The sequence below is a fragment of the Pungitius pungitius genome, chromosome 11 (assembly GCF_949316345.1).
Source record: "Pungitius pungitius chromosome 11, fPunPun2.1, whole genome shotgun sequence".
Taxonomy (NCBI): Eukaryota; Metazoa; Chordata; class Actinopteri; order Perciformes; family Gasterosteidae; genus Pungitius; species Pungitius pungitius.
The window spans coordinates 10,437,375-10,452,537 of NC_084910.1; the positions used below are offsets into that span (position 1 = coordinate 10,437,375).

The 15,163-nt window shown below is 44.3% G+C and overlaps 4 protein-coding genes across 5 annotated transcripts; 2 read left to right on the forward strand and 2 right to left on the reverse strand.

The window, feature by feature from the left end:
• Window positions 1–141: 141 nt before the first annotated feature.
• si:ch211-261d7.3 (uncharacterized) lies at window positions 142–3,808 on the reverse strand. The gene is made up of 4 exons (XM_037453815.2): window positions 3,693–3,808; window positions 2,662–3,404; window positions 1,973–2,398; window positions 142–1,883 (listed from the first exon to the last, which is right to left on the reverse strand). Exons 2-4 carry the CDS (start codon window positions 2,918–2,920, stop codon window positions 1,039–1,041), a joined length of 1,530 nt encoding a protein of 509 aa, XP_037309712.2. The 5' UTR covers window positions 2,921–3,404; window positions 3,693–3,808; the 3' UTR covers window positions 142–1,038.
• A 1,324-nt stretch (window positions 3,809–5,132) lies between these two features.
• On the forward strand, window positions 5,133–6,424 carry LOC119197497 (trypsin-3-like). Its single transcript, XM_037453864.2, has 5 exons — window positions 5,133–5,229; window positions 5,311–5,467; window positions 5,642–5,895; window positions 5,978–6,114; window positions 6,208–6,424. The coding sequence occupies exons 1-5, from the start codon at window positions 5,190–5,192 to the stop codon at window positions 6,355–6,357; spliced, it is 738 nt and encodes a 245-aa protein (XP_037309761.1). The 5' UTR covers window positions 5,133–5,189; the 3' UTR covers window positions 6,358–6,424.
• A 1,719-nt stretch (window positions 6,425–8,143) lies between these two features.
• Window positions 8,144–9,423, forward strand: prss1 (serine protease 1). Its single transcript, XM_037453867.2, has 5 exons — window positions 8,144–8,188; window positions 8,306–8,462; window positions 8,637–8,890; window positions 8,973–9,109; window positions 9,203–9,423. Exons 1-5 carry the CDS (start codon window positions 8,149–8,151, stop codon window positions 9,350–9,352), a joined length of 738 nt encoding a protein of 245 aa, XP_037309764.1. The 5' UTR covers window positions 8,144–8,148; the 3' UTR covers window positions 9,353–9,423.
• A 116-nt stretch (window positions 9,424–9,539) lies between these two features.
• On the reverse strand, window positions 9,540–14,574 carry si:dkeyp-84f3.9 (zinc finger protein 37). 2 transcript variants are annotated; one of them, XM_037453792.2, is made up of 3 exons: window positions 14,396–14,574; window positions 14,169–14,294; window positions 9,540–13,676 (listed from the first exon to the last, which is right to left on the reverse strand). In XM_037453792.2, the coding sequence occupies exons 2-3, from the start codon at window positions 14,283–14,285 to the stop codon at window positions 10,389–10,391; spliced, it is 3,405 nt and encodes a 1,134-aa protein (XP_037309689.2). In that variant the 5' UTR covers window positions 14,286–14,294; window positions 14,396–14,574; the 3' UTR covers window positions 9,540–10,388. The 2 variants fall into 2 exon arrangements, with proteins under 2 accessions (XP_037309689.2, XP_037309691.2); XM_037453794.2 differs by lacking the exon at window positions 14,169–14,294.
• Between the last annotated feature and the right edge of the window lie 589 nt (window positions 14,575–15,163).

A 15,163-nucleotide genomic window follows, 5' to 3' on the forward strand; every position in this document is an offset into this window, starting at 1 on the left:
AATAGCTGTTGTTAAAGTATGACATTTTAATTCGAAGTTGTAAATTATACATTTCCTTTTCTGCAACTTCTCTGGTTGTATTACTCATACACATCAAACACTCTTCACAATATAAACATACATCTTCATGGGACGAATCCGCAAGTCATTAGATGAATTTATTTTGCAGCCCATGTCTGACTTTTATTAAAGTGTGGTTACATTTCATCGGAACAGTCGATATCTACAAAATATAGATTGTGCAAAACTACGTAGATGATGGCCAAACGCTGTTTCTTTGCAACTATCTACAAACACATTCATCATACTGCATGCAATATTAGAATAAATAGCCCCTACATACTCATGTATGCTTTTAAATTTCATAAACATGTGAATCAAAAGTCGGATGCATACTTTGATGTTTATGCCAGAAGGTTTTACTGTTTTTCATCAAGAACTGGCAAGACTTTAAAATGTAGCAGTTGCTTTAAAGCACATGGAACCGAAAACAGTCTTAACTTTGTTATCGAACCAAAGCAGTGAGACTTTCATAAAATTGTTAAAAAGCACAAGCATACATTAGCATTTAAGTACAATAGCTGTTTAACTACCATATATGGTAACAACTGCAGATGATTAGTCCTTTGACAATGTAGTTAAGTTAATCAGGAGCAATAAGACATACTGAACTAGTATAAGCATCATGAGCTTTGCAGTTCGTCTGAATGGCATGTACAGTGAAATGTATTTTAAAACCAGCACCTACAATATGTTGTTGTCTGTGTTTTTAAGGTCTTATGAGTGAAGTTGTCACTGACTCCACAAGGCAGGAAATTTGAGGAAATCTGAGGAACCCAGCTCACGTTAAGGCCACCCTATTATCCCGCGTTTCATTTACTTTTCCACATAATTTGTCTATTGAGACAAACTAAAGTGTTCTGATACGAGCTGAGTAAAACTCCAAATAACATTTTTATAGAAATGCTGATAAGAATTTCTCATCACATTTTGAAACACCCAATATGCATCACGCGTAAGTTTCTAAGTCCTTTATTCTCAGCGCCGCCTTCTGCGCCGGTGATCAACAGCTCTTCCTCGCCGAGGCCTCTGAACACTTCCATTTGTGTTGGTTGGGGGTTCAGTGGGACAAGTGCCATGTATTTCAGGGGACGACGGTGCAGGAACCACCGCTGCAGCTGACTGATTATTTGAATGCAGGCTGACCTGTGGCTGCTGCTGCTGTACTACATGAGGCTGATGTTTTAGTTGTGTTTGCAGGGGTGCTTCAATCCTCTGTTGCTGTTGCAGTGCTTCTGTGTGTTGCAGCTGCTGCTGAGCTGCCTGTGGCTGTAAGTGCTGTTGAGACGTTTGTGATCGGTGTGGTTGTTGTACACAATATTGCTGGGGTTGTTGCTGGGCCTCGAGCACGCCTAATAGCCTTTGCAAGAGAACATTATTTTGTTGTAGACTGGATGCTAATGCCTCTTGCGAAGCAACAAGCGTTGTCATGTCCTGCCTGAAACCGTCCCCAAACTCCTGCAGACTTTTTTCTACCCGGTTTCCCAGTTGAATTGCTGCTTCCCCCAACCCTCGTAGTTCATCTTCAAGCCAGGAGCTACGTGGAGGGGCTTCAAGAGGAGCCTGGTGTGCTCCAAGTGAAGGTTGAGGACTGCTGGGCTGGGGGCTGCCATTGAGAAAAGGGGCACTGTAGAGGGGCGAAGGAGGCAGCCATCGTTCTGATGGAGGGGGTGGTACTATGCCCAGACCCAGTCCTAAACCCAATTTATCTTCCATGCTGTTCTCGCCTGGCTCACACTCGGATTCTCCCATCTCTCTGTCTTGCTCAGGATTGTCCTCATCTTTTTCTAAACCATCTCTCTCTGATCCTTCCACTCCCATACCTGCAAAACATATTGTTGGTGGACAGAAGTAGATATTAGTTGCCTCTATAAAATCAACAAAAAGTAAACCAGTCAGTTATCTAATTTACCTGTATCAGAGTCGGGGAAGCATGGGAAACTGGGCTTTGGTCTGGTGCTTTGCTTATGCCTGCTTTGTGAAAGTCTTGGACTAGTCTGGGAAGGACGGCCAAGCATCGAGGCTCCTCTGCTGGATGGCAGGTAACAGCTGCGGTGGCGAGCATCCGCTAGCCTGCCTCCGTTGCGTCTCTTCAAGTCGTCCCAGCGCTTTTTGACCTCACGAAGGGTGCGCGGAACTCTGGACACGGCATTGACTCTCTCTAGGATTCCTGCCCAGATGCGCTCTCGCTCTCGCCGCCGAAGCCTCCCCGCGGGCCCAAAAAGTTCTCCTTCACACCGAGTGACCTCTGACACTAACACCTCCAGCTCGGCTCCACTGAAACGACTCTTTCTTTTTCCCGCACCGCCAGCAGCCAGCGCAGCTGACATAGCTCTGTCTGTAGAGGGACAGGTAAGCAAACAGCCCAAAAGGGAAAGGGTAAATATTAAGTGAAACTAAATATACTGTGGGAGGGACCAATAGGTGCTGCAGTGTTAATCTTACAGTGTTTCCACTTCATTATGTCAATACACATACATACAGTACCAGTCAAAGGTTGTACATGCTTTCTCATTGAATTGACTGGGAAAGTGTGTCCACACATTTTATTGGTACTGTACAACTATTACACCTAGTGTCTCACTTTGTTACTTTGCTTACTTTGTTCAATGGACAAGAGTTCATCTGAGGACATGCCGGCTGTCATGATGTTGGGATGCACCACCACCACGTTGAAGGGGAGTCCCCCGGGTAATCCGCTGCTCTGCTGGTCGCAGCTACCATCCGAGTCTTCATCCTCCCTGGCAAAGCCGTTTTCTGAGCCCCCCCCTCCAAAGGGTCCCTCCGGAGACTCCACTTTGATGTGCATGGGAGGTGATTGCTCGTACAGCAGCCCCCCCTCCTCGTAGTACTCAGTCATGGGTCAGATCTGAATCACAGCAGAACTGACTGGCGGGCCAATTCTGATGATGGCAGCTGCTGCCCCATTAACACAAGTTCAAGGTGTAACTAAACCCACTGCCAAAGACATTACAACTTCAGAATACTGTACCCGGTGATTAGAAAACTACTTTGGCTCCAGCTGCCATCAATACTGATTTATGAGGAAATACAAAAGTACCCTTTAATACTTTCACTAGTAATATTACATTAAATCAAGACATTGTTGCCTCTTCGTTGGAGATACTATCATATTGTCTAAGTAGCGCATAAAGTCCACAGACTTTTATGGCTAATAGACGCTGCCGCTTGAATCCATTTGTCTCATTTGCATTTGTTCTAATATGTTAACGCGAACATAAATGCGCGGTGTAAAAACACCCGGGGCAGACTAAGAGCTACATCGAAACGTCCAGTTGTCCTACAGTGAGATGCACCTTCAAGGCGGAGAATCGCTCCGAGAGCTGAAATGAAACATAAAAACATAACACTGTTTACAAATGTGTAGCATTTTCCAATAGTGTGTCCGTTTTTATTAGTGACGATGACTTCTGTGTTCTGTCGCATCGATGCGCATTTCTTTCTGCACCACATCCGCAATGGTTGCGCATTCGGCATACATTAGGTGCATATCTTCTAACTAGCTGTTAGCTAACACAGCCACAGTTTGGGGCTAAGCAGCAGTCTGAACTGTCAACACGGCAGCTACTGAGCAGACAAGATCAAAAAGTCAACGCGTTTGATGTTCTTACCTCATAACAACAGCACATGGGTGACAAAACAAAAACAAAACACAATTGGTGCAGCTGTTAGCTCAGCAGCCGATACACAAACCAAAGACAGTCGCTTACTCATGACGTCACTGAAGGGGTCTGTTCAGGACCAATCAAAGTTTGCAGACGTTAGCCAGTGTCTCTCAACTTAATTTTAATTTTACTTTTAATCTTAAATTCTATCGTTTTCAAAGTTTAAATTCATAGGACGATACATGTGTCGATGAAATGAAGACTGAGATTATGTTTTATGTTTCTCAAATCAATTATTAATGGATAATTATCAATTATCAAAGCAGATTAACAACACCTGCAAAATTCTATTTGTTTATACTAGTTGTAGTGTTTCTGTTAATTGACAATAACTCAATGAAGTGAAATAATCAATGAATCAATCAATTAAAAATGTATTTCTACTTACAACTAAAATAAAATAAAGATGAAAAATACATACATAACGAAACAAAAAACAGCACAGTGCATAAGTTTAGCAGTGACTTACATAGAGACATCTGTATCAATGTCTCCACAGCTGGGACTGGTAGCATGTAGAACTAAGCCTTATGTTTGCTAAAAGAACCATTCAGCTGGCAAATACATGTATAAATAAGATTTCTTACAACAGTTAGAAAGTATTGACTCCTGGAGACACTCATATTTCAATGGAACTACTGCCTCTGGGACTCTTAAATAATATTCTCATGGCATCACTGTAAGCTACTTAAAGACTTTGTAACACAACTACAACATTAACTATCATTATCATCTGCCGTTTGTTCTGTTAAGAAATGGCGGAGATATTTTACTTCAGAACTGGCACTAAGATTTTTACCAGACAATTTGAAGTATAGGGATTTTAGACAATTGTCATCTATGGTTTTACAGATCAAAATTTCTCTTTCCCTACTATTGTATTTAACATCATGTTCCTCACCACAACAATTACATCTACCAAAAAACCTGCTGGACGCCAGCACTACATTGACTGAAAAACACAAGACCATCTGCATTTATTATATATGTATGTAATACATATATATATAGTTTACTAAATTTTTAGCAACAATGCGCCCAGTACTACGGATTTTCAGTTGCTTGGACAGAGAACTGGGGACAAACTCCCCTCTCTTTGACATTGCTAATACCTTTGCTACTATTATAGTATCTAGGAAATTAAGATTAAGATACATTGTGTACCACCACTGTATAATTTAAAAATGCAATAAATTGAATGAAGCTCAACATAAAAATGCATCCATAGTAAAATAACTGTGAACTGTGAAAGATTCATGGAAAGACTCATGGAAAAGCACATGTTCTTCTTTTGGAGCATGCTGCTCTTTCCCAGGTTGGATAATGTTTGATCATTGTGCAAGATGCATGGAAAAGTCCTTGAGATAGAGATAAAAGAACGGTCGGCCTCTATATAAACCCAGGGCATCTGTTTTCGTTGTGTGTAGAATCAGTAGGAGCATCATGAAGCATTTCATTCTTTTGGCCCTGTTTGCTGCAGCATGTAAACCTCAAAAATTATATCTTCATGTTTTCCAGGGAGGGGATTTAAATATTTGAAAGTAACTCACTGTTTGTGTTACAGTTGCTGCTCCCATCGAAGATGACAAGATTGTTGGAGGCTACGAGTGCAGAAAGAACGCTGTTGGCTACCAGGTGTCTCTGAACTCTGGCTACCACTTCTGTGGAGGCTCCCTGATCTCCAGCACCTGGGTGCTGTCTGCCGCTCACTGCTACAAGTCGTAAGGGCAAATTTCATTTGACATACGTGTCATTCTAATATAACATCTGATGGTTTAAGATAAGCATGATTTTCATTCAACATGGAATGATACATCAGATACTTACTGCCGAGTTACAGGTACAAAGTCACATCACTTACCTGCAGTTAAAGGCCCGTGTCTCTCTCTCTGCAGCCGTGTCCAGGTGCGTCTTGGTGAGCACAACATTGCCGTCAGTGAGGGCACAGAACAGTTCATCGACTCTGCTAAAGTCATCCGTCACCCCAGCTACAACAGCGGCAACCTGGACAATGACATCATGCTGATCAAGCTGAGCAAGCCCGCCTCCCTGAACAGCTACGTCGGCGCCGTGTCCTTGCCCTCCAGCTGTGCCAGCTCTGGCACCCGCTGCCTGATCTCTGGATGGGGCAACACCAGCGCCACAGGGAGTCAGTACCACAGAGCTGCAAAGTAGTTGTAGTGCATTGTGGGGCAGAAACATTTACATCTGCTCTCCATCTTTCTCTCAAGGCTACTACCCTGATCGCATGATGTGCCTGGATGCCCCCATCCTGAGTGACAGCAGCTGCAGGTCTGCCTACCCTGGTCAGATCACCTCCAACATGTTCTGTGCTGGATTCCTCGAGGGAGGCAAGGACTCCTGCCAGGTACGAGCTCAAGTCCTCTCCACAGTTTCTTAGCGCGTCAAATGGTGGAACATGTCCCCTCACATCTTGTCCTTTCTACCCGTGTGCTATCAGGGTGACTCTGGTGGCCCCGTGGTGTGCAACGGTCAGCTGCAGGGTGTGGTGTCCTGGGGTTATGGCTGCGCCCAGAGGAACAAGCCCGGAGTCTACGCCAAGGTCTGCAACTACACCTCCTGGATCCGCAGCACCATGTCCTCCAACTAAAGTCACTTTAATGGAAGCAACGTTGATCCCAGCAATGTTTCGTTGAAATAAAGGATCATCAATCTCATTTTCTTTTGTTCCTTGTTTTGTGCTTTTGAAACACCTGTTGCTGTGTTATAATCTACCTGAAATCACCAGTTCTGACAACCATGAACAGTTTTAAAGTAGATTGGTCAAAGTTCACAGATGATATCTTGCATTACTATTCACAAACTGATAACAGACTCAGTAATATAGAAATACCACTTAATGTTATTGGCAACCTTAAATTCTTTCCAGATGTCATAGACATTATTCTGCTGAAGCTTTTTATCTGTTGAATTTGCCTTCACGGCCGTCCTATTTTTTTAATAGAGCACCCTGCATATTTAATTTTACATTCTGAAATGTTTCTTCTGTTCAGACTCTGACCCATGGATTGCTTTTCCTGATAAAACCCAGTTTTTAAGATAATTTTTAATAATACATCAAAATAATAAATACTTTCATAACCCCTTGGGGAAATTATTCTCTTTAACCCATTAGCCTTTATAGTTTGTCGTTTAGACACATATTTATTCTATCCTGGCGCAAGAATATCTGGCTTGGCTCCTTTTTGTCGGAATGGTTCACAGCTATTATTTAAACAACTCAAATTGTATCAAACATTATGCATAGATAAACGATGTGGCTTTTGCAGTTAATGTTGCCACAAAGAATTGCTTTAAGATGCCTTTGCCATCCCATACTGACAAAGCTACTGGTTTGGAAAGTATAGCAGATCTGTGGACTAAACATTATGGGTTTTCAACAGTGTTAAGAATGATTCATGTAATATTGGTGATGTTTTCTGTGATGCTGGTGTGTTTATTAGACCTGATGAAGCATGTGACTTTGATAAAATAAAAGCAGAATATCTTAAGCATTCCAGTATTACTTGCTATGTGTGTATTGCTAATACATGGCATACTTCCTGACTCTAATCGGAGTGTCATGTTAGTCCCAGTAATCAAAGATAAAACCAGTAAAATATCCAGCACTAAAATATTACAGACCTATTGCTCTGACTAGCATACTTTCTAAGGTATTATATGTTCTACTATTGTATTCCCAATATTTAATGACACAGAGACACGTATTTGTTCTGTTGTTGCCATATCACACCGGGTTGCAACACCCTCACGAGTCATGAGCATCAGCCGTACGCATGCAGTGATCGCTATCAAAATAAATAAAGGAGTGACGTTTTGATCTGTGCGTTTATGTGTGGTACTAATTACATTTTTGTGTACTTGCCATCAGACTGCGTTAAATAAGCTGTTTCAAAATGTCATAGTTGTTTATATTTATGAATCTTGAGGAGAGAGACAAAAGACATCCTTTAACTTGCAGAGGATGAAAACACAGACATCTTAAATTAAATGCAGACAACTTACATAGTATATTGTCGACAGGAAAGTTGTTGTGCATTTCTCCAGGTGATGGCATTTATGTAGTGCATTGCAATGACAGATGAAGAGGCATTTTTAAAATCTTGTCGTACAACAAAGTTCCATATGTCTTTAAAATTAATCATCAGTTATGTGTCCTTTACAAGCTCAGTGTACATTGCAGGTGCTGGGACTACAGCTAACAGTATCCATATGTTGGCTCACGTTTTCCAGATGTGTTTTCACACACGTTACTCAGAAACAGCAAGTTGGAAACCTGGAAATAGTCCTTGACCTCGGCAAATCTGATAGCAAAGCGTAGGACTGGGTATAAAAGGGCCTGCCGTGCAGCTGAGCTGACACCGAGGCTGAAACAACCGACATGAAGGCTTTCATTCTACTGGCTCTGTTCGCTGCGGCATGTGAGAATGAATATTACATTACAAGATGTTCTTTAAAGTAATTTGTCCATTTTATGACAGTGTGCAAATGGTTATTTACACTTTCTTCAAATATTTTACGTTTTTTATTCCCATCAGTTGCCGCTCCCATCGAGGATGACAAGATTGTTGGAGGCTACGAGTGCAGAAAGAACGCTGTTGGCTACCAGGTCTCTCTGAACTCTGGCTACCACTTCTGTGGAGGCTCCCTGATCTCCAGCACCTGGGTGCTGTCTGCCGCTCACTGCTACAAGTCGTAAGGGCACATTTCATTTGACATACGTGTCATTCTAATATAACGTCTGATGGTTTAAGATAAGCATGATTTTCATTCAACATGGAATGATACATCAGATACTTACTGCCGAGTTACAGGTACAAAGTCACATCACTTACCTGCAGTTAAAGGCCCGTGTCTCTCTCTCTGCAGCCGTGTCCAGGTGCGTCTTGGTGAGCACAACATTGCTGTCAGTGAGGGCACAGAGCAGTTCATCGACTCTGCTAAAGTCATCCGTCACCCCAGCTACAACAGCGGCAACCTGGACAATGACATCATGCTGATCAAGCTGAGCAAGCCCGCCTCCCTGAACAGCTACGTCGGCGCCGTGTCCCTGCCCTCCAGCTGTGCCAGCTCTGGCACCCGCTGCCTGATCTCTGGATGGGGCAACACCAGCGCCACAGGGAGTCAGTACCACAGAGCTGCAAAGTAGTTGTAGTGCATTGTGGGGCAGAAACATTTACATCTGCTCTCCATCTTTCTCTCAAGGCTACTACCCTGATCGCATGATGTGCCTGGATGCCCCCATCCTGAGTGACAGCAGCTGCAGGTCTGCCTACCCTGGCCAGATCACCTCCAACATGTTCTGTGCTGGATTCCTCGAGGGAGGCAAGGACTCCTGCCAGGTACGAGCTCAAGTCCTCTCCACAGTTTCTTAGCGCGTCAAACGGTGGAACATGTCCCCTCACATCTTGTCCTTTCTACCCGTGTGCTATCAGGGTGACTCTGGTGGCCCCGTGGTGTGCAACGGTCAGCTGCAGGGTGTGGTGTCCTGGGGTTATGGCTGCGCCCAGAGGAACAAGCCCGGAGTCTACGCCAAGGTCTGCAACTACACCTCCTGGATCCGCAGCACCATGTCCTCCAACTAAAGTCATCTTGGTCATTTGTTGAAGTACAGTTAAACTGCATGGGCCATTAAAAAATATAAATATCAAATGCAGCTCATCTATTTGATTTCTGAATAAAACAATTGTACTTAATCGCATCACTACAAACTTGATTGACTTCGAACGTAAACAAACCACAGAGGTTCAAGGCTACGGATGATAACTGTAACGTTAAATGTTGTGAAGTTAATTCACAAGTTACTTCTTTTGCCAAGCAATAATGATGAATGATGAACATGTACACATATCAATATAAAAATGGCCTTTATTGGTATTAAGACGATAACAAAATCAAACGTATATTGAAGCATGACAAATTTTCAAAAGGTTTTGAAAATGTGTTCAATGCCATTATATGTCCTGTGCTTGTGCAGTTCATATAGAGCCCATATTTGCTTTTAATGTAAATGCAAAATGTTAATACATGTCTTTGTTGGAGAGCAAACCAGTCTGAAAACAAATCACATCAACATAATGAATGACAAGATAAAAACTGCATGATTTGAAATGACCACATTTAAACAAAAATGACCATTGGTCAAAAATGAAATACCAAGAGGAGGAGTTCGAACTGCGTAAAATCACCACTTCTTTTTGGAAGGAAGGAAGGAAGTCTGTGTGCCATCCTCCCCCCTGACCAGTGCAGGGTACTTTCCTGTTACACAATAAAGTTGCCAGAAGGTTTAATGGCAAAGTTTTTTCAAACATATTTTCCATATAAAGCCATTTAAAAACAGTGATTCTTGCTGCCGTCAATGCACGAATTGTACAAAATATTTGGAGCATCTTTTTGACACGTGGATGGACAGAAATGTAATTACATAAACTAAATGAAAAACAAAAATACCCCTAATTCATAATCTGTAAACAGTCAGGCATGACAGGATTAACAAATGGTTGTAAACAAATATTCCAAATGATTTCTGATGCATTTTATTTCCCGTAACCTCACCAGGCAGTTCTGTATTTATGGAGTTCTGTGACCATGAACACAAAAGGGGTAACTCCATTTGGCTCATCACAACTGGCCTCTCGCATGCTGCAAATAATGGTGATAAAGGTCTGAAATACCAGCATATGCATCGCCACACACCGCACACTTAACGCCGTCTGCAGACGCCTCATTCGGTACGCTGCAATTTGGGCTAATGTGTCTTTTCACAGTTCTCGACGGATAAATTGTTTCACCAAACGTTTTTTCATCTATTATATCACCACCGGCTTCTCCATCGTGGATCGATTGTGTGCTGCCAGGACCGTTGCTTTTGACGATGGGCATTGTGGGAGCTTGAGGCGACTCTTGCGTTGATCTGTCGGGACGTTTGGGGAAGGGGCCGAGAGAACCATCGTGGTTTTCCACAGGATCCAAATGCAACGAAGCCGCGCGGTGGTCGGTGGGAGGGAACGACATCTGTGTATGATCATCTACGGATAAATCAAACTCAGACTCCTTGTGTGGCGAGGAATGGCAAAGCTGGTGACTGAAGAGCAAATCTAGAGTCTTGAAGCTGCACCTGCACTGCTCACATTGATAAGGCAGAAACACCTTCCGGGGCCTGACATCAATCCACTGGAACTCTGGGTGCTCGCTCATGTGCTGCTTATACGAATGCACGAACCGAAAGCCTTGGCCGCAACGAGGGCACGTGAAGCGTCCGCGCCTCTGTCGGTGGACTCTCTGGTGGTGCCACAGCTTCCTCCAGGTCGCCAGGGTCTTGCCGCAACAGGCACACGTGTAGCTTTGACGCGTGGCGTGCGTGAGCATGTGGGCTCGCAGTCTGCCCATGTGTCTGAACAGGCGCCCGCAGCTCGGGCAGAGGTATCTCTTGGGGTCCGAGCGGTTGTCTAGCCTGTTCAACTTCGACACCAGGGGAGTCGGGCGGCCAGCCGCCGACTGGAACGGCTTCTTGGCCGCGGCCGAGCGCTTCCTGGGAGCGGCCTGCGGTGTCGTTTTGCGCGCCTCGGCGGCATCGGCGCCCGCGAGAGCCGGCGCTGGATTGGGCGCCGATGAACACCGCAGCGACGGCACCGTGTACTCTATCAGCGACATGGTCTCGTGCTCCTTCGCCGGGCCGGAGACGCTGCGCTCTCCTCGGCACCGGCCGCGATGGGCAACAAATTCAGACAGCACGCCAAACAGCTTGTCGCAGTACAAGCAGCGGTAAAGCTTCGCCCCGGCGTGGGCTCTCATGTGGCTGTTGAACTCCTGCAGTTGGTCCAAGACGTCCTTGCAGATGTGGCACGTGTAGGTCAGCGCGGGCTTGTGGCGTCGGCTCGGCTCGGAGGCCTCGCTGCCCTTCGGGGGTCGGCACCTGTGGTTTCTCGCGTTGCTGTAATGGGTGAACGCCTTTTCACAGCGCGTGCAGTTGAAGCGCTTCACGGACAAGTGCGTCAGCTCGTGAACGCGGAGGAAGTAGGCCTGACCGAAGGCTTTGCCACAGACGTCACATTTATAAGGCTTCTCTCCGGTGTGGACGCGCACGTGTCTTATGAGGGCCGACAGAAACTGGAACGTTTTACCGCAATATTGGCACACTTTGTTTTCCCTCTTCTCCTGTGAAACGGGTCTATGGAGTCCCTCGTTGTCTTCGTGGTCTTCCCTCGTGCTGTGTTTGTCAGTTGTGCTGTTCTCAGTGTCCATTTGAGCATGCATTTTCATATGAGAGGAATACTCGGAGCAAGAGAATTTGATCTTGCAAAATGGACATTTTTGATATATTTTGCACTTCTTGTGTGTCTTGAGATGAAGATTTAAGTTAGAATTTTTGCTGAAACCTTTGTCACATTCAGGGCATTTGAAAGGCCGTTCTCCTGTATGAACGCGTTGGTGTATGATGAACTGGGATAGAAATTTGAAGGTTTGACCACAGAAACCACATTTCAAAAGAGTTTTGCCCCCCCTTTTTACATGGCTGACATTAGAGTTGGCCTCCTTATACTCGCCACCATAGTCTGCATTTTGTGGAGTGTCCTCACTGCTTTCATGAGCCTCTACAGGCTGCTCTCTCTGCAACAAGACATTCCTTATTATCCTCCTCCTCCTCTTGCCGCCTTTCTTGCGCCGGAAAGCCCTGTTTGGACCTTGAGCTTCAACCGAGGTGTTAGCAATGCAGGGTAAAGATTTAGGCCCATTTGAAGGATTTAAATGATCCAACTCTATCTGAATACTCTCAGCTTTCACGGCAGGTGGGACTGCAAAAGCTTTAGCTGCTTGTTTAGAGGACGTTACCACATCTGTGCCGGAGGACTCAAGGCTGCTTTTCGATCGGGACTCTTCGGCCAACTTTAGACTACTCAAAGAAATAACTTCAGGCTCAGCTGGCTGTGAACTTCCCTGCGCTGATGCACCTTCCTTTGACTCCGTCTGCTCCTCGTGCTGGCGGAGGGGACCGGTCTTTCCATCTGAATCAGCCTCTTGCTTGCAAGCGTTTTGTTCAACCTGCTTATCTGTCCTTGCTCTCTCCCCACACCTGGTGTTGATGATCAACGTTGACGAGGTCCTCTGGGAAACTTCCAGCCGGCACACTTTAGCTGGAACTTGCTGATCAGCCGGTTTAGACCTCCTTCTTTTAATACTTTGAGGGGTCAATGTATTACTTTGTTCTGTCGGCGTCACTTCAGTTGGCTTGGCGTCTATGCTGTGTTTTGGTTCCAGTATTTCTTCCTGTTTTGAGGGGTTTAGTTCACCTCGACTCCTCAGTCGCCCTGCAAGACCTGTGGCATTATTCACAGAAACAGCAGGAGCCTCGGCAGCAGCAGCTTTAACAACCAAAGTCTCAAACGCTACAATCTCCTTTTTTCTTGGTCTGCCTCTTTTTCTCTTTGTCAGCACAGGGACACTCTCTGTTACCCTACCATCAGAAACAATATGAAGACCAGGCATCTCATTATGAGGTGAATTATTGTTTAAGGGGCCGTCTCGTGGTAAAGCAATCGTCGTGCTGATCTCTTTATGTTGAACGGCATCATAAACAGCCGAAGCAAGATTGTTTTTGCCTTCAGTCGAGGGCGCTTTTATTTTGCGCGGGCGGCCGGGCTTCCTGCGGACGTGTACAGGGTGCCCGTGATTGTCTGTAGTAGAGCTGCACACGATTGCAGGAGGTTGAGCCTTTCCTTCCATCCCTGCCTCTAAAGGTACGGGCTCACCGTGTTGACAATTGACTGTTTGAGAGTTGGCTCGGACACCAGACTCCACGTGCCCCGATGAGTGGGATTCAGGCGCAGGTCGAGTCAGCTCTGCTGCTTTCATTTCCTTCCCCCACTTAGAGTCCAGGTCCTCCTCGCAGCCTCTCTTGTGTTCAGGTATCTGTGAGAGAAAAAAATAAACTGCATTTGTCCCAAAAGTAGAAATGGCATACGTTTTCTAAAAGACGTCCCATAAACATCAACACAAAAGGCTGATTCCATTGTAATTTGTTCTATGGTGTCGATGTCTAAACGTATGGAGGTGTAGGTGTAGATTGAACACACACACACATAAGCGTACAATTAAATATTAACACATATACATTTCAACCCTTTAATAAGAGTCCTCCCTTAAACTAAATGTTGTAGCACTGACATAAAAAACAAACTGATTCCCTTCACACTTAAATAGTGAATGTGATATACACTATGTATTCAAAAGCAATACCACAAAAAAAGAAGCAAGATAGTTCTTAAAAGGCCCTCAAGTCTAAATGTTTTTGTACAGAAAATAAATGAGAAAATATTTGGTTGAACCAGAAACTGTAATATTTAGTGTAATAGACAGCATAACTTAAGTGATGTGTCTATTTTAGTTTCTCTCACTAACTACCTGCTTGCAGTCCAAAGGCGCATGAACAGAATTGCGAGGATGCGATGCCACAGACGTTAAATCGGAGACTGTATTTTGGTCACTGCTTGCTCTGCTGAAGGACATTTTACTCCCCATGTCAAGCGTCTGTGAATTAAACAAGTCACAAGGAGGCTGTAACTCATAAAAACAGCAAGGCGCATTCTTACAGAAAACACCACACAATAACAGCAAACCGACTAGCTCACCTTGTGTTGTCGTTGGCTCGCATACGCCCCATGCTTCGTCGCTACCACTTCGCAGAGGATGGCTGCATTACGAGTGTTGAAAGCTAATAAAGACCTTCATCTCCTCCAGGCGAGTCAAGTTGTTTCATGCAACAACGGACAAATCATCCATTCGAGTACAGCTGGTCCACGAGGCAAATCTGGAAAAGTCACAGGGAAAGTTTAGAATTTAGTGGTGCAGATTGATGCTGGGTTAACATGTGTTGCTTTATTTAAAACTTTACAGTGTCACACAAAAATAAAAGAAAAAAAAGTAAGTGAGTAACTCCACTTGAGGCCATTAAATCACTACAATTCTGACCGTAATATTGTACTTATTTCCACTACTTAGGAGTTACAGAGAATGCTCATTAACTAACGTTATATAACATTAGCTCCATCACCACCAGCTAGAGCAGTAAAATGCTGCTTATTAATTTAGGCACGAGAAATAATAATCCAATCATGGAATTGAACAACAGTTACAATGCATTAAACTAAAATGGCAAAAGTCTGAAAGAATTTAGATTTAAGTGAACCACTTCTGAACACTAAAAGGTGTCATGTTAAAGTTTAAGGAATGAAGGCACCCGTGTCCAGATAGACACTGATGGCTGATGTCTCCCCTGCAGACACCTCTCACTTGATGAAGTCTTTTTCATGCACAGAGCAAATGGCTTTTGATCGTGATCGCCATTGCTCACACATCACTTCACTGAGAGATAAACTGCCCCCAACGGATCACCATAT